General features: G+C 37.9%; 4 protein-coding genes across 4 annotated transcripts; all 4 read left to right on the top strand.

Moving 5' to 3' along the window:
* Positions 1-3291: 3291 nt before the first annotated feature.
* On the top strand, positions 3292-4221 carry LOC311627591 (olfactory receptor 4C16-like; the record flags this gene model as incomplete). The annotated part of the gene is made up of 1 exon (XM_084894095.1): positions 3292-4221. The coding sequence occupies one exon, from the start codon at positions 3292-3294 to the stop codon at positions 4219-4221; it is 930 nt and encodes a 309-aa protein (XP_084750221.1).
* Positions 4222-8937: 4716 nt separating this feature from the next.
* LOC311628066 (olfactory receptor 4C16-like) lies at positions 8938-9867 on the top strand (the record flags this gene model as incomplete). The annotated part of the gene is made up of 1 exon (XM_084894943.1): positions 8938-9867. The coding sequence occupies one exon, from the start codon at positions 8938-8940 to the stop codon at positions 9865-9867; it is 930 nt and encodes a 309-aa protein (XP_084751069.1).
* Positions 9868-13607: 3740 nt separating this feature from the next.
* Positions 13608-14537, top strand: LOC311628067 (olfactory receptor 4C16-like; the record flags this gene model as incomplete). Its single annotated transcript, XM_084894944.1, has 1 exon — positions 13608-14537. The coding sequence occupies one exon, from the start codon at positions 13608-13610 to the stop codon at positions 14535-14537; it is 930 nt and encodes a 309-aa protein (XP_084751070.1).
* A 6985-nt stretch (positions 14538-21522) lies between these two features.
* LOC311628058 (olfactory receptor 4P4-like) lies at positions 21523-22458 on the top strand (the record flags this gene model as incomplete). The annotated part of the gene is made up of 1 exon (XM_084894935.1): positions 21523-22458. The coding sequence occupies one exon, from the start codon at positions 21523-21525 to the stop codon at positions 22456-22458; it is 936 nt and encodes a 311-aa protein (XP_084751061.1).
* Positions 22459-22966: the final 508 nt, after the last annotated feature.

Below are 22966 nucleotides of genomic sequence, written 5' to 3'. Positions count from 1 at the left end.
ATATAATGACACACATCCATCATTATAGTGTCATACAAAGTAGTTTCACTGCGCTAAGAATCTTCTGTGCTCACCTATTCATCTCCCCTCCCCCCATTTGTTCATATTGGGTTATTAAATTACAATATAGGGTTAAGGTAAATCTGTCTTTAATTAGGCCATCTTTTTTTAGTTCTTCACTTCTAAGTAATTTCTTTCTTTTTTTAAAAAAATATATTTTATTGATTTTGTACAGAGAAGAAGGGAGAGAGATAGAGAGTTAGAAACATCGATGAGAGAGAGTCATCGATCAGCTGCCTCTTGCACACCCTCTACTGGGGATATGCCCGCAACCAAGGTACATGCCCTTGACTGGAATCGAACCCGGGTCCCTTCAGTCCCCAAGCCGATGCTCTATCCATTGAGCCAAAGCGGTCTCGGCTCTAAGTAATTTCTTATAGGCAAAAGTACCTGCAGACAAGGTCTGCCATTGGGAGATACCAGATCCACTTGGGGCTCAAGATTCTGGAAGTTCATCTCTATATATATGGAGGTAACAAATCAATAAGAGAGTAAAGATGATACAGCTCATGATCATTTTCCACACAGAAGATCTTATTTTACTTGGCTAGGCTTTTGAGCTCAGGCTAAACTTTGGGGAATGAAGAACTTTATGATATCATGTAATACTCTAAGATACTTTATTTTCATGGCTTTCCTAACCTCTGAAAATCTCCTTTAATTAACGTAGGTATATAGATATAGATGGAAACATTATTATAAATAAATATACTTCTTATTAATACAGGCATAATCATATACCTCAAACCTAACTTTCAAGGTCACATATTTTCATACTATCGAATGCATAAGGGAAAGTCTTTCTGCTTTAAAGTAACTCTCTTCCTCTCACAGGACACCAGTCTATTTTAGTGTTCTAAATTTTTACTTCAAATATGATACAGATTAATTGGGTAATAATTGAACCTATGGCTTCAGGCACCACTCTGCATTCCCTGGATTATATGTGCAAATAAATGATAAGATCAAGAAGAGTTTTTGTCTTTGTCTCCTGATGCATGGAGGGACAGCTAAGGGCACTCAATGGGTGTAGAGTAGTTTAATGTTCTACTTCCTCTTTCACCAAAGACACTGTTGTTTCTTCTTCCTGCTTTCCAAAGGGGATGAACATCCTTGACCCTGATTTAGAGTGTTCTAACAGGTAAGTGACAGATGATTGACATCTTTATAGTCACAGAAATATTATTACAGAACAATCCAACATAATTTGAAAATATATTTCCATATGTCTTATACTGCTCCTACTTCCTCTGAAACAGGAAAAGAAAAAATGTTTTAAAAAGTTTATTGTTAATGTTGTATATAAATAGGATGAAAATAAGTTTTGGTATAAAACAACTTTTGAATCCAACAAATGTTTTATGAGCACTAGGTCTGTGAAAAGCCATCATTGTGTGGGGAGAGAAAAATGAATTCCATACCTTAAGGTTTATTAAAGTTCGTGAAGATGGCAGAGTGCAGAAAAGTTTACAATGCTTTTCATATTCAGTGGCTGAGCAAGGTATGTCCTCATAATGGGTATTACAAATTATAGGAATATGTCTAGTTAGAAGTTAGAGAAAGTGTTACTAGAGGTAGGGGCCTAACATAGCTGATAGAGAATGCTACCTCTTCCATCTCCTTTAAATGTAAGATTGTAAAGCACAGTCTGGAATGATCATGCTTCATATGCTGCTAATACCGTATCATAAGAACATATTTGCAGATGTTGTGCATTTGGGATTTAGTTTGAAAAGCTGAACAACTGCTTCTCATGGAAAGTTTATGGAAACCAGGACAATGTAAAGGTTAAAAACTATAATGAAGGTGAAGAGAGAGACTTTGTCATTCTTTAATCTGGAATTTTGAGGGATAAAGAATTTTGGTACCATCTATTAGTTTTCCCACAGAGAATGTTAAATTTTGATAGAAATGAGTATAGGGGTTATCCCTAAGATAGAAGTTCAGTAGAACTGAGTCAGGGATGGTTGGATAGTTTAAGAGAGAGTCTTTAAAGAAAATACTGACCCTCACTGTGGCCTCTGCAATAAATAGGAACTTTTAGGATAAAAAAACTTAACACCCTGTATTCCACCCTCATCTATTCTCCACCGTTCCCCTCTTATTTCCTTTAAGCTCTTCCTCATTATCTGGAACCCAACATGTTTTTTCCTTTTTTTTATTTTTTATAGTTTCAACATACTTAGTTATTCTAAAGTTGGCTAAACTTGCTTGGAAAGTTCAGGTAAGTTATTAGAAGATGTGCTATTTTGCTAGTGCAGTGTTGCCTCCAGATAATTTTTACCAATTTTTGTTACAAGTTCCTTTCAGAACCCAATGATGAAAGGTGTTAATGCACCTCTGGAAATAGTGAATATGATATTCAACACAGACAAGCACTAAAACGAACATCAGTGTGGGGAAGATAGCAACAGTGTCAAAGCTCTCCTTTGCATTCTTTCAAGGCCAAGCATTCTTGTAAACAACTTCAAATGCTTAAGGTAGGTAATCCTTTCTAGGTGTCCAAATCCCCAAGTCTTACTTGGCTGTGTGAGCTATTCTGCTCCAGAGTATGGAGCTGACTTACTAACTTATTTAAAGTTAATCTCAGTTTTTTTTTTTTTTAAAAAATTATTTATAAGTTGGGAGCATCTTTATCTGTCTACTTCACATAATAGGTAGAAGGAGTCCAACATTAGATTATTGATATGAATGTGTTTTGTAATTATAATAGTACTAAAACAATCACACTCTAAGCACCTACATGGCACAAGACACTGGGCATGATGGAGAATATAATCCTGAGAATATGTAGTTTCCAAAGATTTTTATTCCAAAGAGGAAGCTAAAGGAATTATACACATAACTGAGTTTCAACGCAGTATGTAATAATATAAGAAAAGCTGCAAAGTGAACTTTTAGAGAACTAGAAAGAGAACTTTCTTTTTCACAAAATGATCACCAAAGACTGCCGCTGGAGAATTGCATTTGAAGGTACTGTAGGAAGGTACAAAATTCACAAGTTTATATGATACTCGCAAGGACCCTATAAAGTAGTCATTACCAATTCAGGCTCAAAGAGTTGAGATGACATAATAAGAAACCACAGCTACAATGTCCATGATGAGGAATATTTATTTTTCTTGAGCTATTTAATAAAATCACATGTTATGTCATGAATTAATTCTTTTATCATTTTTATATTTGCAGATAAAATATTGCACACTCACCTTTGTCCTCTTTCATGAAATCATGCATCTGAATAATAATGTGACTGAGTTCATTCTGCTTGGGTTGACCCAGGATCCTGTTAGGAAGAAAATAGTGTTTGCCACATTCTTGCTTTTCTATTTGGGGACATTGCTGGGGAACTTTCTGATTATTATTGCTATCAAGACCAGCCGGACACTTGAGAGTCCAATGTACTTCTTCCTTTTCCACTTGTCCTTATCTGATACCTGCCTCTCTACCTCCATAGCCCCTAGAATGATTGTGGATGCCCATTTGAAAATTGCTACTATCTCCTTCAATGAGTGCATACTCCAAGTCTTTTCATCCCATTTCTTTGGCTGCCTGGAGATCTTCATCCTGATCCTCATGGCCCTTGACCGCTATGTGGCTATTTGTAAGCCCCTGCACTACATGACCATCATGAGTCCGCAGGTCTGTGGCGTGTTGGTGGCTGTGGCATGGGTGGGGTCCTGTGTGCATTCTTTAGCTCAGGTTTTTCTGGCCTTGAGTTTACCTTTCTGCGGTCCCAATGTAATTGATCACTATTTTTGTGACTTGCAGCCCTTGTTGCAACTTGCTTGTACAGACACCTATGTGATCAATCTTCTCTTGGTGTCCAACAGTGGGGCCATTAGTACAGTGAGTTTTGTCATGCTGATATTCTCCTATGTGATCATCTTGCATTCTCTGAGAAACCACAGTGCCGAAGGCAGGAGAAAAGCCCTCTCCACCTGCGTCTCCCACATCATTGTGGTCATCTTGTCCTTTGGTCCTTGCATTTTTATATACACCCGCCCTGCGACCACTTACCCCATGGATAAGATGATAGCTGTGTTTTATACACTTGGAACACCTTTGCTCAACCCTTTGATATATACACTGAGGAATGTAGAGGTGAAAAATGCCATGAGGAAGTTCTGGAGCAAGAAGCTTGTCTCTGATGACAATTGATGAATGGAACTTGCAAATTTTTCTTCATAGTTTGGACTGATCTAGAAGAAATGCATAGAGAATATTATCTTCTTGTTGTGGACTTAATATAATGCTAACTTGGGGCATTAGAATTAGTTTCTTCAGTAAGAAAGGCTTTGTGCACACATATACCAGGTGGTGTCAAGTCAGTTATATTTATTTATATACTAGAGGCCCAGTGAACATAATTTGTGCATGGGAGGGGGTTCTCTCAGCCCAGCCTGCACCCTCTACAATCTGGGACTCTTCAGAAGATGTCCAACTGCTGGTTTAGGCCCAATCCCAGCAGTTGGACATTCCTCTCATAATCTGGGACTGCTGATTCGTAATTGTTTGCTTGCCTGCCTGCCTGATCACCCCTAACCACCTTTGCCTGGTTGCCTGGTTGCCCCCAACTGCCCCCCTCTGCTGGCTTGGTCCCCCCTAACTGTGCCTTTACCAGCCTGGTCTTCCCAAACTATTCCCCCCTGCTGTCTTGGTTGCTCCATGCAGCCTGCTATTAAGTCATTTGATCATCTCTCACTAACCCCCCTGTGGGCTTTGTTTCCCCAGGCAGCCTGCTGGTCATTACTGCTTTTGTGATGGCATCCTGGACAATTCGCATATTCCTATATTATTTAGTATAGATTTTTATTTATTGATTTAGAGAAATATGAAAAGAGATACGAAAACAGATTTGTTGTTCCATTTATTTATGCATTCATTGGTTGATTGTTTTAAAAAATACATATTTTTATTCATTTGAGAGGGAGAAAAAGATAGAAACATCAAGGATGAGAGCCATTCAAGGTGGCTGATGTAATGTCTTCAGAGAATTCTCTCACTATGTTGGTGATTTGTGTCTGCTAGGAGGATCCATTTTCAGTAGCTCAATAGTAAGATTTATTGCCAAAGCTTCTGACCCAGAACCACTGGCTGCTAGAAGTTATCACTGGGGAGTGGATAGAGAAAAGTACCTGTTAATGTGGAAGTGGTTTTGGCACCAAGCATTCTACATAATTAAAGCGTTGCATCAGCCTCAAAGACCAAGAGACCATGTTGGAAGGTGATGCTGACCACAGTTTTCCATATACGTCTGGGAATACACTTTTCCCTTCACTGCTTCCTGAGCCAAAGGCAGGGCTGGAGCCCAAGGAATCTGTAACTAAGGCTGACCTAAAGAATACATCATTGTCCTCACCTCAATATAGCTTATGATGCCCCAAAATTACACCTAGGAGAAATATTTGGCATATGTGTGTAAAAATCTATACATCAGCTAATAAATCATATTGTATCTTCTAATGGAGGACTTTACGTTTTAGAGCATTTTTAAGTTGAGCAGCAAAATTGAGCAGGAGGTATAGAGATTTTTTCATATACCCCATGGCCAACCCCCCCAACCCTACCCCGCCAGCTGAATAGCCTCCACCCATCATCAATGTCCCCTACCAGAGTAATACATTAGTTACCCTCAGGGAGCACACATTGGCACCTCGTAATCATCCAAGTTCATACTTTACCTTAGAGGTCTCTCTTGGTGCTATACATTCTATGGGTTTGGACAAATACTAGTATATGATGACACACATCCATCATTATAGTGTCATACAGAGTAGTTTCACTGCTCTAAGAATCTTCTGTGCTCACCTATTCATCTCCCCTCCCCCCACATGTTCATATTGGGTTATTAAATTACAATATAGGGTTAAGGTAAATCTGTCTTTAATTAGGCCATCTTTTTTTAGTTCTTCACTTCTAAGTAATTTCTTATAGGCAAAAGTACCTGCAGACAAGGTCTGCCATTGGGAGATACCAGATCCACTTGGGGCTCAAGATTCTGGAAGTTCATCTCTATATATATGGAGGTTAAAAATCAATAAGAGTGTAAAGATGATACAGCTCATGATCATTTTCCACACGGAAGATCTTATTTTACTTGGCTAGGCTTTTGAGCTCAGGCTAAACTTTGGGGAATGAAGAACTTTATGATATCATGTAATACTCTAAGAATCATTATTTTCATGGCTTTCCTAACCTCTGGAAATCTCCTTTAATTAATGTAGGTATGTAGATATAGATGGAAACATTATTATAAATAAATATACTTATTAATAGAGGCATAATCATATACCTCAAACCTAACTTTCAAGGTCACATATTTTAATACTATCGAATGCATAAGGGAAAGTCTTTCTGCTTTAAAGAAACTCTCTTCCTCTCACAGGACATCAGTCTATTTTAGTGTTCTAAATTTTTACTTCAAATATGATACAGATAAATTGGGTAATAATTGAACCTATGGCTTCAGGCACCACTCTGCATTCCCTGGATTATATGTGCAAATGAATGATAAGATCAAGAAGAGTTTTTGTCTCCTGATGCATGGAGGGACAGCTAAGGGCACTCAATGGGTGTAGAGTAGTTTAATGTTCTACTTCCTCTTTCCCCAAAGACACTGTTGTTTCTTCTTCCTGCTTTCCAAAGGGGATGAACATCCTTGACCCTGATTTAGAGTGTTCTAACAGGTAAGTGACAGATGATTGACATCTTTATAGTCAGAGAAATATTATTACAGAACAATCCAACATAATTTGAAAATATATTTCCATATGTCTTATACTGCTCCTACTTCCTCTGAAACAGGAAAAGAAAAAAATGTTTTAAAAAGTTTATTGTTAATGTAGTATATAAATAGGATGAAAATAAGTTTTGGTATAAAACAACCTTTTGAATCCAACAAATGTTTTATGAGCACTAGGTCTGTGAAAAGACATCATTGTGTGGGGAGAGAAAAGTGAATTCCAAGCCTTACAGTCTATTAAAGTTTCTTGTAATGGCAGAGTGCAGAAAAGTTTACAATGCTTTTCATATTCAGTGGCTGAGCAAGGTACGTCCTCATTATGAGTATTAAAATTAGAGGAGAATATGTCTAGTTAGAAGTTTGAGAAACTGTTATTAGAGGTAGGGGCCTGACATAGCTGCTAGAGAATGCTACCTCTTCCATCTCCTTTAAATGGAAGATTGTTAAGCGCAGTCTGGAATGATCATGCTTCATATGCTGCTAATACAGTATCATATGAACATATTTGCAGATGATGTGCATTTGGGATTTAGTTTGAAAAGCTGAACAACTGCTTCTCATGGAAAGTTTAGAGAAACCAGGACAATGTGAAGGTTAAAAACTATAATGAAGGTGAAAAGTAATGTGTCAAAAACTGTCATTCTTTAATCTGGGATTTTGAGAGATAAAGAATTTTGGTACAACCTATTAATTTTCCCTCAGAGAATGCTAAATTTTTCATAGAAATAAAATGAGTATGGGGTTCTCCCTAAAATACAAGTTCAGTAGAACTGACTCAGGGAGGGTTGAATAATTTGACAGAGAGTCTTTAAGGAAAATACTGATTCTCACTGTGGCCTCTGCAATAAAAATGGACTTTTTGGATGAAAAGATCCACTTACCACTCTATGTTCCCCCTCATCTATTCTCCACCTTTTCCCACTTATTTCATTTAAGCTCTTCCTCATTATCTCCAACCCAAAAACTGGTATTTTTATCATAGTTTCAACATACTTAGTTATTCCAAAGTTGGTAAACTTGCTTGGAAATTTCGGGTAAGTTATTAGATGTGCTATTTTGCTAGTGCATTGTTGCCTCCAGATAATTGTTACCCATTTTTGTTACAAGTTCCTTTCACAACCCAATGATGAAAGGTGCTAATGCACCTCTGGAAATAGTGAATATGGTCATCAACACAGACAAGCACTAAAACTAACCAGTGTCAGGAAGATAGGAACAGTGTCAAAGCTCTCCTTGCATTCTTTCAAGGCCAAGGATTCTTGTAAACAATGTCAAATGCTTAAGGTAATCCTTTCTCGGTGTCCAAATCCCTAAGTCTTACTTGGCTGTGTCAGTTATTCTGCTCCAGGGTATGGAGCTGACTTACTAACTTATTTATAGTTAATCTCAGGTTTTTTAAAAAAATTATTTATAATTTGGGAGCATGTTTATCTGTCTACTATACTTAATAGGTAGAAAGAGGCCACATTAGGTTAATGATATGAATGTGTTTAATAATTATAATAGTTCTAAAACAAGATATTTTAGTAATTATAATAGTACTAAAACATGATATTTTAAGAGGTAATAGAGAAAGTTCAATGTAAAAACACTCTAAGCACCTTCCTGGCACAAGACATTGGGTTTGGCATGATGGAAATTATAATCCCGAGAATATGTAGTTTCCAAAGATTCTTATTCCAAAAAGGAAGCTAAAGGAATTACATTGAATTTCAGCGCATTATGTAATAATATAAGAAAAGCTGCAAAGCAAACTTTTTTTAAAAAAAATTATTTATTTATTTATCTTTTTTTTTTTAGGGAACTGAAAAAAGAATTAACTTTTTCACAAAATGATCACCAAAATCTGCCACTGGATAGTTGTATTTGAAGGACACTGTATGAAGGTACAAAATTCACAAGCTTGTTTGAGACTCATAAGGACCCTATAAAGTAGTCATTACCAACTCAGGCTCAAAGAGCTGAGATGACATAATAAGAAACCACAGCTACAATGTCCATGATGAAGAATATTTATTTTTCTTAAGATATTTCATAAAATGACATATTTGTGTCATGAATTAATTCCTTAATCATTTTTATTTTTGCAGATAAAATATTTCACACTCACCCTTGTCCTCTTTCATAAAGTCATGAAGCTGAATAATAATGTGACTGAGTTCATTCTGCTTGGGTTGACCCAGGATCCTGTTAGGAAGAAAATGGTGTTTGCCACTTTCTTGCTTTTCTATTTGGGAACGTTGCTGGGGAACTTTCTGATTATTACTGCTATCAAGACCAGCCGGACACTTGAGAGTCCAATGTACTTCTTCCTTTTCCACTTGTCCTTATCTGATACCTGCTTCTCTACCTCCATAGCCCCTAGAATGATTGTGGATGCCCTTTTGAAGAATACTACTATCTCCTTCAATGAGTGCATACTCCAAGTCTTTTCATCTCATTTTTTTGGCTGCCTGGAGATCTTCATCCTGATCCTCATGGCCCTTGACCGCTATGTGGCTATCTGTAAGCCCCTGCACTACATGACCATCATGAGTCCGCGGGTCTGTGGCATGTTGGTGGCTGTGGCCTGGGTCGGGTCCTGTGTGCATTCTTTAGCTCAGGTTTTTCTGGCCTTGAGTTTACCTTTCTGCGGTCCCAATGTAATTGATCACTATTTATGTGACTTGCAGCCCTTGTTGCAACTTGCTTGTACAGACACCTATGTGATCAATCTTCTCTTGGTGTCCAACAGTGGGGCCATTTGTACAGTGAGTTTTGTCATGCTGATGTTCTCCTATGTGATCATCTTGCATTCTCTGAGAAACCACAGTGCTGAAGGCAGGAGAAAAGCCCTCTCCACCTGCGTCTCCCACATCATCGTGGTCATCTTGTTCTTTGGTCCTTGCATTTTTATATACACCCGCCCTGCAATCACATACCCCATGGATAAGATGATAGCTGTGTTTTATACACTTGGAACACCTTTGCTCAACCCTTTGATATATACTCTGAGGAATGCAGAGGTGAAAAATGCCATGAGGAAGTTCTGCAGCAAGAAGCTCATCTCTGATGACAAATGATGAATGGAACTTGCAAATTTTTCTTCATAGTTTGGACTGATCTAGAAGAAATGCATAGAGAATGTTATCTTCTTGTTGTGGACTTAATATAATGCTAACTTGGGCATTAGAATTAGTTTCTTCAGGAAGAAAGGCAATGTGCACACATATACCAGGTGGTGTTAAGTCAGTTATATTTATTTATATACAAGAGGCCCAGTAAACAAAATTTTGCATGGGAGGGAGTCTTCTCAGCCCAGCCTGCACCCTCTCCAATCTGGACCCCTCAGGGGATGTCCAACTGCTGGTTTAGGCCCAATCCCAGCAGTTGGACATTCCTCTCATAATCTGGGACTGCTGATTCCTAATTGCTCACCTGCCTGCCTGATCACCCCTAACCACCTTTGCCTGGTTGCCTGGTTGTCCCCAACTGCCCCCCTCTGCTGGCTTGGTTCCCCCTTAACTGCCTCTTTGCCAGCCTGGTCACCATCAACTGTCCCTCCATCAGCCTGGTCTCCCCAAACTATTCCCCCCTGCTGGCCTGATTGCTCCATGCAGCCTGCTGTTCAGTCCTTTGGCCATCTGTCACTAACACCCCTGCTGTCCTTGTCGCCCCAGGCAGACTGCTGGTCATTACTGCTTTTGTGATGGCATCCTGGACAATTCGCATATTCCTATATTATTAGTATAGATTTTTACTTATTGATTTAGAGAAAGATGAAAAGAGATTCAGAAAACAGATTTGTTGTTCCATTTATTTATGCATTCATTGGTTGATTGTTTTAAAAAATACATATTTTTATTCATTTGAGAGGGAGAAAAAGATAGAAACATCAAGGATGAGAGCCATTCAAGGTGGCTGATGTAATGTCTTCAGAGAATTCTCTCACTATGTTGGGGAATTGTGTCTGCTAGGAGGAGCCATTTTCAGTAGCTCAATGGTAAGATTTATTGCCAAAGCTTCTGACCAAGAACCACTGGCTGCTAGAAGTTATCAGTGTGGAATGGATAGACAAAAGTACCTGTTAATGTGGAAGTGGTTTTGGCACGAAGCATTCTACATAATTAAAGCATTGCATCAGCCTCGGAGACCAAGAGACCATGTTGGAAGTTGATGCTGACCACAGTTTTCCATATACGTCTGGGAATACACTTTTCCCTTCCCTGCTTCCTGAGACAAAGGCAGGGCTGGAGTCCAAGGAATCTGTAACTAAGGCTGACCTAAAGAATACATCATTGTCCTCACCTCAATATAGCTCACGACCCCCCAAAATTACACCTTAGAGAAATATTTGGCATATGTGTGTAAAAATCTATACATCAGCTTATAAATCATATTGTATCTTCTACTTTACGTTTTACAGCATTTTTTAGTTGAGCAGTAAACTTGAGTAGGAGGTACATAGATTTTTCCATATACCCCATGGCCACCCCCTCACCCCCCCAACCCCCCCACCAGCTGAATATCCTCCCCCCATCATCTATGTCTTCTACCAGAGTGATACATTAGCTACCCTCAGTTAACCCGCATTGGCACCTCATAATCATCCAAGTTCATAGTTTACCTTAGAGGTCTCTCTTGGAGCTATACATTCTATGGGTTTGGACAAATACTAGTATATAATGACACACATCCATCATTATAGTGTCATACAGAGTAGTTTCACTGCTCTAAGAATCTTCTGTGCTCACCTATTCATCTCCCCTCCCCCCATATGTTCATATTGGGTTATTAAATTACAATATAGGGTTAAGGTAAATCTGTCTTTAATTAGGGCATCTTTTTTTAGTTCTTCACTTCTAAGTAATTTCTTATAGGCAAAAGTACCTGCAGATAAGGTCTGCCATTGGGAGATACCAGATACACTTGGGGCTCAAGATTCTGGAAGTTCATCTCTATATATATGGAGGTTAAAAATCAATAAGAGAGTAAAGATGATACAGCTCATGATCATTTTCCACACAGAAGATCTTATTTTACTTGGCTAGGCTTTTGAGCTCAGGCTAAACTTTGGGGAATGAAGAACTTTATGCTATCATGTAATATTCTAAGAATCATTATTTTCATGGCTTTCCTAACCTCTGGAAATCTCCTTTAATTAATGTAGGTATGTAGATATAGATGGAAACATTATTATAAATAAATATACTTCTTATTAATACAGGCATAATCATATATCTCAAACCTAACTTTCAAGGTCACATATTTTCATACTACTGAATGTATAAGGGAAAGTCTTTCTGCTTTAAAGTAACTCTCTTCCTCTCACAGGACACCAGTCTATTTTAGTGTTCTAAATTTTTACTTCAAATATGATACAGATAAATTGGGTAAAAATTGAACCTATGGCTTCAGGCACCACTCTGCATTCCCTGGATTATATGTGCAAATAAATGATAAGATCAAGAAGAGTTTTTGTTTCCTGATGCATGGAGGGACAGCTAAGGGCACTCAATGGGAGTAGAGTAGTTTAATGTTCTACTTCCTCTTTCACCAAAGACACTGTTGTTTCTTCTTCCTGCTTTCTAAAGGGGATGAACATACTTGACCCTGATTTAGAGTGTTCTAACAGGTAAGTGACAGATGATTGACATCTTTATAGTCAGAGAAATATTATTACAGAACAATCCAACATAATTTGAAAATATATTTCCATATGTCTTATACTGCTCCTACTTCCTCTGAAACAGGAAAAGAAAGAAATGTTTTAAAAAGTTTATTGTTAATGTAGTATATAAATAGGATGAAAATAAGTTTTGGTATAAAACAACTTTTGAATCCAACAAATGTTTTATGAGCACTAGGTCTGTGAAAAGCCATCATTGTGTGGGGAGAGAAAAGTGAATTCCAAGCTTTACGGTCTATTAAAGTATCTTGTGATGGCAGAGTGCAGAAAAGTTTACAATGCTTTTTATATTCAGTGGCTGAGCAAGGTACATCCTCATTATGAGTATTATAAATTAGAGGAGAATATGTCTAGTTAGAAGTTTGGAGCTGATTTACTAACTTATTTAAAGTTAATCTAATGTTTTTTAAAAAAATTATTTATAATTTGGGAGCATGTTTATCTGTCTACTATACATAATAGGTAGAATGAGGCCAGATTAGGTTAATGATATGAAATTGTTTAATAATTATAATAGTACTAAAACAAGATATTTTAATAATTATAATAGTACTAAACATGATATTTTAAGAGGTAATAGAGAAAGTTCAATGTAAAAGCACTCTAAGCACCTACATGGCATACGACACTGGCTTTGGCATGATAGAGATTATAATCCCGAGAATATGTAGTTTCCAAAGATTCTTATTCCAAAGAGGAAGCTAAAGGAATTACACTGAATTTCAGCGCATTATGTAATATAAGAAAAGCTGCAAAGCAAACTTTTTTTTAAATTTTATTTATTTATTTATTTATTTATTTTAGAGAAATTGAAAAAGAATTTCCTTTTTCACAAAATGATCACCAAAAGCTGCAACTGGAGAGTTGTATTTGAAGGACACTGTATGAAGGTACAAAATTCACAAGCTTATTTGAGCCTCATAAGGACCCTAAAAAGTAGTATTACCAACTCAGGCTCAAAGAGTTGAGATGACGTAATAAGAAACCACAGCTACAATGTCCATGATGAGGAATATTTATTTTTCTTGGATATTTCATAAAGTCACATATTATGCCATGAATTAATTCCTTTATCATTATTATTTTTGCAGATAAAATATTTCACACTCACCCTTGTTCCTCTTTCATGAAATCATGCATCTGAATAATAATGTGACTGAGTTCATTCTGCTTGGGTTGACCCAGGATCCTGTTAGGAAGAAAATAGTGTTTGCCACTTTCTTGCTTTTCTATTTGGGAACGTTGCTGGGGAACTTTCTGATTATTACTGCTATCAAGACCAGCCGGACACTTGAGAGTCCAATGTACTTCTTCCTTTTCCACTTGTCCTTATCTGATACCTGCTTCTCTACCTCCATAGCCCCTAGAATGATTGTGGATTCCCTTTTGAAAAATACTACTATCTCCTTCAATGAGTGCATAGTCCAAGTCTTTTCATTCCATTTTTTTGGCTGCCTGGAGATATTCATCCTGATCCTCATGGCCCTTGACCGCTATGTGGCTATTTGTAAGCCCCTGCACTACATGACCATCATGAGTCCACGGGTCTGTGGCGTGTTGGTGGCTGTGGCCTGGGTGGGGTCCTGTGTGCATTCCTTAGCTCAGGTTTTTCTGGCCTTGAGTTTACCTTTCTGCGGTCCCAATGTAATTGATCACTATTTATGTGACTTGCAGCCCTTGTTGCAACTTGCTTGTACAGACACCTATGTGATCAATCTTCTCTTGGTGTCCAACAGTGGGGCCATTTGTACAGTGAGTTTTGTCATGCTGATATTCTCCTATGTGATCATCTTGCATTCTCTGAGAAACCACAGTGCCGAAGGCAGGAGAAAAGCCCTCTCCACCTGCGTCTCCCACATCATCGTGGTCATCTTGTTCTTTGGTCCTTGCATTTTTATATACACCCGCCCTGCGACCACTTACCCCATGGATAAGATGATAGCTGTGTTTTATACACTTGGAACACCTTTGCTCAACCCTTTGATATATACTCTGAGGAATGCAGAGGTAAAAAATGCCATGAGGAAGTTCTGGAGCAAGAAGCTCGTCTCTGATGACAAATGATGAATGGAACTTGCAAGTTTTTCTTCATAGTTTGGACTGATCTAGAAGAAATGCATAGAGAATGTTATCTTCTTGTTGTGGACTTAATATAATGCTAACTTGGGGCATTAGAATTACTTTCTTCAGGAAGAAAGGCATTGTGCACACATATACCAGGTGGTGTCAAGTCAGTTATATTTATTTATATACTAGAGGCCCAGTGAACAAAATTTGTGCATGGGAGGGGGTCCTCTCAGCCCAGCCTGCACCCTATCCAATCTGCAACCCCTCAGGGGAAGTCCAACTGCTGGTTTAGGCCCAATCCCAGCAGTTGGACATTCCTCTCACAATCTGGGACTGCTGGTTCCTAACTTGTCACCTGCCTGCCTGCCTGATCACCCCTAACCACCTTTGCCTGGTGGCCTGGTTGCCCCCAACTACCTCCCTCTGCTGGCCTGGTCCCCCCTAACTACCTCCCTGCGGGCCTGGTCACCCCCAACTGTTCCTCCACCAGCCTGGTCTCCCCAGACTATTCCCCCCAGTTGGCCTGGTTGCTCCATGCAGCCTGCTGTTCAGTCATTTGGTCATCTCTCACTAACCCCCCTGCTGGCCTTGTTGCCCCAGGCAGCCTGCTAGTCATTATTGTTATTGTCATAGCATCCTGGACAATTTGCATACCCCTATATTATTAGTATAGATTTTTATTTTTATTTATTGATTTAGAGAAAGATGAAAAGAGATATAGATAACTGATTTGTTGTTCCATTTATTTATGCATTCATTGGTTGATTGTTTTAAAAAAATACATAATTTTATTCATTTGAGAGGGAGAAAAAGATAGAAACATCAATAATGAGAGAATCATTGATCGGCTGCCTCCTGCAAGCCCCACTCTGAGGGTCAAGGGGACAATCTAGGCATGTGCCCTGGATGAGAATTAAGTAGTGATGCTCAATCACTGAACCATGCTTGCTGGGCCATTGGTTGATTCTTTTATGTACCCTGACTGAATATCAAATCCATAACCTTACAGGATGGTGATGACCTTTACCCAACAGCTATCCAGCTAGGACTCCAGTCAATTTTAAGTAAAGGAAGAGACAGCTCAGGAACAAACAGCCATCACTGTTTTCCACTGTGTGGATGCCTCTTTTGCCTGCCTACTGTCACTGTGATTTTGAGCTGGCGTTTTCCCTGCCCTGCTTCATGTTGGCTTGTAGGGTTCTCTGTTTATACTTATACATTATGTACTTATGTCCATTGTCTAGCAGGCTCTCCTTCCAGTGTCTCATTTATTAAATACCGTGTTCTGAATATCTGAGCATAGACCTTCAACTTGCTTGTTCTTCCTGACTCAGAAGAAAGCATCATATTAAAACAATAGTAGGATCTTCAATGTATATAATATGTTAATCTCCCTTCTATTTCTTAGGATAATATTATAATGTTTTAAAACTTTGTCATGTTTACCTAGAAGGATCCTTCTAGTACAGTGACAGAACTTGGTGAGAAAGTTCACATTTCTGAAGGAGGTTTTTTTGTTTTGTTTTTGTTTTGTTTTTTAGCTTTTGACTATTGAGGTTGCACTCATTGTTATTTTTCTAAAAAATACTTTTATTTCCTCCAAAAATTATCCCTTTGAATTTTGGGGAAGTGCTAAGTTTTCTCTTGAATCATACCAATTATGATAACTTGTTTATAACATTGAGTTATGATTGTCACGTAATGATCCAAAATCAGATAGATATATTTATGTGGGTTAGAATAGAAGTAAAGGACACAGTAGTTGATGGTAGGGAATTTTAAAATAATAACCAATTAAAGACTAAAAAATGTTATAACCAGAGGAGGATTTCTAGGCTTTGAAAGCAGAATAGTTACATCATAGCTATGAATTATTTTTAGTGAGTTTTAATATAATCCAGAAAAGATAGTAACTTCAAAGAGACTGAGATATTTGGATGAAAAATATATTAATGCAATGGAGAGGGATACCCACCTTTTGTCACCATCTTTCAATATTGTTGTTTCTAATTACATGATCACTAAGAATCTGATTTTAATGTTTTCTTATTTGCATTGTTATCTATATAGAAAAGTCAGCATGACTGTTTTAAATTTGGAGCTTCTATTTCTATTTATAAATTACTAAATTATATTAAGGTTACTAAATCTGTGTTAAAGTTTGTCATACCAGGAACTTTAGAACTCCTTTAGCATGAGAAAAAGGTAACAATTTCTCTGTGTAGGAGTGGAAAGCTGTGAAAATAGAAAGCAGAGTCATTTAGGTACTGGGAGTGTGATGGGACAACTTGGGGTATGCAATTTGGTTATAGGAAAGACAACATAATGAGGAAAGGTTTTGTGGAAAGAGGGACATTTAAGTCTGACCTTAAGTATACTAAGAAAAAGCTGAACACCATCAACATCCTATATAATAAAAGCATAATATGCAAATCAACCGAATGGCAGAAAGACCAGTTGGCGGGGGTGGGGGGTGGGGAAGGGTGGGGTGGGAGTGGGGGGCTGGCGAATGGGCGGTGCCAGGCCAGGCAAGGGGTGTGCCAGTGGCAGAAGGAGGGAACGGAGATGGGGGGGGGCAGCGACCAGAGGTGGCAGAGAGGCAATGGGGGGGTGGGGTGGGTATCATAGTTCCCTGATCTGCCACACCAGTCGCTTCTCGCTGATGGAGGCAAGGTGGCAATGGTGGGGTGATAGGGGTGGCACTGTCTCCTGATTCCCTGTCCTCACCTCCTCACAGAGGGAGGCCAGACTGTGGGAGTGGACTTAAGCCATCAGTAGGACATCCTCCGAGGACTCCCGGACTGTGTGAGGGCGCAGGCTGGGCTGAGGGACCACCCACTCAGTGCATGAATTTTTATACACTGGGCTTCTAGTTAATAAATATTAGCCTTGGACATGGAAGCAGAGGGAAGCTTTTAAGAAATATAATAAATGTATTTGGGTTTATCTCTGCATAGCGAGTAATAAAGCTACTTTTAAGATCATTGGTCACTGACCAAAAAACTTACATTTAATATTTAACATCACATATTTGAAGCAATTTAAAAGGATTTATTTGACAGCACACTTGAAAAGTCGAAGCAAGAGCAAATTAAAATCACCAGTTTATTTTTACTGGTCTTGTCCAAAAATCACCATGGGGATTGCCTGTGAGATGGCACCCAGGTCCTCACGTGCCCTTAAATACTCCTCACTGCAGCTTCCTCAGGTGCACTGAGGGAGCTGGACCTGCTGCTCATTGCTGTGTTGGAGGGAAAAAAGATGAGAGCTTTGGGTGTTTCCCCTGCAGTTTGTGATATGATGCTCATTCCTTTTATGTGTATACAGAAAGTTAATTTTCAAAATATATTTATTTTAAATATAATTTGAAATTTGGATACAAAGCATGAGACTTTTTTCATTGCTTTTCTCCCATGAAAGTTTAGAATAGATTTTTTTTTTTTAAATCTGTTGTCATGAGTTCAAGAAAACAAGCATTTCCCTTCAGAGATTGACTGGAATTAACTGATGTTCCCTATGTGAGTTCCTATTTTTTCTTTTCCTTTTCCACCTTCACCCCTTATTTTGCTTTTGCATGCCTGAGTCTATGTAAAGTTAGTTCTTTGAGTAGCTATGGAATAATCTGTCCTTATCTGCTTTTTATCTTAGGAAATTATATTTTCTATAAATACTAGTATGTGTTCTAAAAATGTGTCTCCTTGGTAACTATTTTTTTTTAAATAACTTTTATGGGCTCCTAATTCATGTAAAAATTGGCATTTTAATAGTTTAGAAAATAATTTTAAGAGGTTTGTTTTAACAGGAAATGAACAAGGGGCATGCTCTCTTGAAATCTGGCTTGAAACTTGAGATTGTTAGATGCTAGGACAGGAGGCTATGAGAAATGGTGGTGTTTTGTACTCTACTTCAGATAGAAAAGCAATGATACAAAACTATAAAAGTTTGAAAAAATGGCCACATAATTTACAAAGACAGCAATAATAAAAATAATAAATACTCTAAGAATATGAAAAATTAATTGATGACTTTGACAAATTAATGAATACATAATTTAGTAAATCACTTGTTTTAAAAACATGTTATTTGCAGCTGGAAGAATCCATGAATACTAACATTCTTATTTCCTGGAGACAAAATAGATATCTATGTATCTATAAAATAGCACTGAGGTCATCTATTCTTCAGGGTGATGAGGGCACTATAATTTTCAGTTCTTTACTGTGACTAAATCTGTTTTCACACTCAAAATAGATCTCAGTGATTTGTATCATGGTAGATGTGTCATATGGAGCCAATGTTTAAATTTCTGTATTCCTTTCTATAACAAGAACACACCACATTTTATTTATTTCTGTTCTATTGCCAGGTATTTAGATCACTTCTATCTTCCAAATTTAAATGAGTCTGCAATAAACACAGTTCTGAATACTTTCTGGATAGTTTTGCTCAGTTGTTTATAAAGTTTTATATGAACAAACTTAATACTGTACTGTTATGAAGTTGATGAGTGAGAATAGTAATTTATTACTGTTTTATTTGCATTTCCCTAAATATTTTTATATATGGTTTTGGCCAGTTGGAATTTCCTTTCTGTATATTGCTTAGTCAAAGGTTTTGCTGTTCTAGAAAAACAGGTTACTTACTTCTATAGATTTGCAGGATACATAAATACCCTCATTTTGCCACTTTTAAAAATTTTGATTCAAATGGAATTTGTCATACAGAAATTTTAGATGTATTATATATATTTTACAAATTTGCCTTTTTGCTTTGCTTAAGGAAACGTTTTTACTTAAGATATAAACCCATTCTAAAATCTTCTTAAATTTTTTTCTCATTTTATTTTATACATTTGCATTTTCAGCCATCTAGAACAATTTTTTTGTGCCTTCTGAGGAATATATTGGTTTCTTTTATAAGGAGATTTAAAGTCCTAACATCAGTTACCAATAAGTCCATTATTTCACATCAGTTTGAAATCTTAACTTAAACATGGAATAAATTTCAGTATATTTATGTGTTTATTTATTGACTGCCTTTAAGTGCACTGTTGTGTCTTTACCAACAATTCTTTTGTTGCCATAGCTTGATAATATATTTCTGTTCTGAGAATGTATGTCTACCTTCTTCTGTCTTCCTTTAAAAAATTAGCTTAGCTCTTCTGGATATGAACTGTTTCTGAGTATTGGGACCAACTTTTCAAATTTTATAAAAATTTTTGTCAGAATTCTTGTTTTAATTATTTAAATATTGGTTAATTTAGAAAGACTTGACATCTTTTTATATTGCTATTCCTTAACCATAAACCTGGTATATATTTTTAGAGTTGCAATCCTTTTATATACTTAAATATAATTCTATATTCAAGTAAGGGATTCTATCTTTTTCAGGCTAGAATAGGTAACTCACAGTTAAAAAGAACTTTTAATTGTTTATTTTAAACAAATCGTACTACAGCTCAGGATAATTGCAATCAGAGTTTTGTGATAGTTACAGAGATTTTTGCAAGAAATTAGATCACAGGGTATTTCTTGAGATTGATGGATGGAATTCAAATAAAAAAATCCATGAACTCCCTAAAATCCTATTAAAATTTTCTTTGTATGCCAAATGTTCATTTTTCTAAAACAATTTCATAGGAACTCAGATGAAGTAAAAGACATTGTTCAATTAACATTATAACCCTTCATAAACAGGCTAATCAATGTGTAGGATTAATTTTTTCTGTAAAGCTAAGCTTTGAGTTTAGCAATTTTGTGATACATTTCAGATCAGGTTGCAGAGAGGAAGTAAGAGATGTATAATAGTTTGCACCAAAGAAACGCTTCCTTGTAACTAAAATATTCCAGGACTTGGGCCAATGAGTGTGCAGTAAGCCTAGTAAGGAAAAAAAAGTGGTTCAATTCAAGGAGCTGCAGGGTGGGAAACAGATGGAGTGGAAAAGGATTTCTGGATGCATTTTGTTCCTCCAAGAGTGTGTCTTAAAAGCAAGCACCAGAAAGGGTGACTGAAGGACAAAAATGGTGAGAACTCCTGGGTTAGACTGGAAAGTGCACTGGGAAATAAGGTCAATTTCAGGAAGTGGTAAATGCACTAACAGTCCCTACAATGCAGCAACACTTCCCCCCAAAGACCTGCTTGTTGCTCCTTTTCTCCCTCCACTTACAAAATATGTTCATGAAAAGGTTATTTAAAAATCACTTTTATTGAATTTATTGAGTTTACATTGATTAATAAAAGTATATAGGTTTCAGATGAACAATTCTACATATGTGTCATCTGTATATTGTATTGTGTGTTTACCACTCACAGTCAAATCTCCTTCCATTCCCCTTTATCCTCCCTTTACCTTCTTCTACCTCCCTCGACCCCACTTCCCCCTGGTAATCACCACACTGTTGTCTGTGTCTATGAGGTTTTCCTTTTTCTTTGCTTAAGACCTTTATCTGGAAAAATGTGTAAAGGTTCTATATGCACTTTCTGAAATTGTCACCCAGATGTCCAATATTTAAAAGTATTACCTCACTGAAGTCTAAGGACAATACTGAACTTTCAGGATTTAGCACAGATTTAGTCCTTGGAAATAACAGAACTATAGTAATTTCATAGCCCTTGAAGAATAGATTTAAAAAATCACTCTTAAGGTATAATACTAAAATTGCACCTCGAAATTTTCCAGAAAGAGGACGTTTTATCTTTTAAGTATTCATTGAGTTGTTCATGGTACATGTGGGATTTCGGATTTATCATGATTGCAATTATTTGTTTATTTGTTCTTTTATTGTTACCATCTATTTGTCTTAATAAACTGCACTCTACTTGTAGATAGAGGTCATATTTTGTACACTGCTTACCCTTAGTACCAATTATAGTGATTGCATCATAATAAATGATCAGACCATTTTAAGTCAATAATTTCAGAAAGTTGAGTGTTTCAGGTATATTAACTTCCTCCCTCTATCTGGTCAAACCCACAGAGGCCATGGGACAGGACAACATCACAGAATTTATCCTCCTGGGACTTTTTAGTGGTGAGGATGCAAAGGTTGCCTGCTTTGTGCTCTTCTCACTGTGCTATATTGCTGTTCTCTCAGGAAACCTGCTCATTCTTGTGACCATCAGGGGCAGCTGCCTCAGTGAAAAGCCCATGTACTTTTTCCTCAGCTACCTGTCCTTCATGGATGTGTGCTTCACCTCCACGGTGGCCCCCAAACTGATCTCAGACTTACTGGCCCAGCGGAGGACCATCTCCTACAACGGCTGCATGGCTCAGATGTTTTATGCTCACTTCTTTGGTGCCACTGAGATCTTCATCTTGGTGGCCATGGCATATGACCGCTACGTAGCCATCTGCAGGCCCCTTCACTACATGGTCATCATGAGCAGAAAGGCGTGCTGTGTCCTTGTGATGGCCTCTGTTATCGGGGCATTTATCCATTCAATCCTGCAGGTGTTGATTATTGTCCAACTTCCCTTCTGTGGCCCCAATCAGATAGACCACTATTTCTGTGATGTATTCCCCGTGCTGAAGCTGGCCTGCACTGACACCAGCCTGTTGATTATTGTGATCATTACCACCACCGGGGTGCTGTCCATTCTGACCTTTGTTTCCTTGGTAATTTCTTACATCATCATCCTGTCCACCCTGAGGACACGCTCCTCCACCTCCTCCGAGGGCTGCCGCAAAGCCCTCTCCACTTGTGGCTCGCACATCACTGTCGTGTTCATGTTCTTCTTGCCCCTCATCTTCACCTATGTCCCCATCGCCGATTCTGTCAGTAACGACAAGGTCTTTGCCTTGTTTTACACCATGATCGCCCCTATGTTTAACCCTCTCATCTACACGCTGAGAAACACGGACATGAAGACTGCCATGAGGAAAGTGTGGTGCCAAGACAAATTACTGGAAGGAAAATGAATCCTGTGGTGTGTGAGCCCACTGAAGGCCTCTTTGTATGTACAGAATTGTTAATGTCAACAAATACAGCGGGTCCCCTGAGCGGGTATGCTGCCGTCAAAGGTCGCAGGCTTGAAGAGACAAGTCCCTCAGCCACTCTCCTCTTCCTTTACCTATATAAGCCTGACTTCAACGGAGTGGATCAGGCAATCTCCAGGTTCCCTGCAGCTCTGACATTCTGGAATTTATGTTGGGCATTTGGAATAGTCTGCCCATCATAATCTCAGAAATAGTGAGCATGACAGCATTTTTATCAGGGAAAATTGTGAAGATTGCATGGTTTCATAGTTGTGCCCTGTTTTCAGAAACAGATAATTTGCAACACCTCTCACAGATAGACAGAGGTCCTAAACACTTTTTTTTTTTTGAGTTTCCACTTCAATGAAAATATTTCCACTTGTTGCTGTATATTTTAACTCCTTAAATTAACAAATCACACTCCTAAAATGGTGCAATGCAATGTAATTAT

The sequence above is a fragment of the Pipistrellus hanaki genome, assembly GCF_964339955.1.
Source record: "Pipistrellus hanaki genome assembly, chromosome: 9".
Lineage (NCBI taxonomy): Eukaryota > Metazoa > Chordata > Mammalia > Chiroptera > Vespertilionidae > Pipistrellus > Pipistrellus hanaki.
This window is presented reverse-complemented; position numbering and strand designations above follow the sequence as displayed.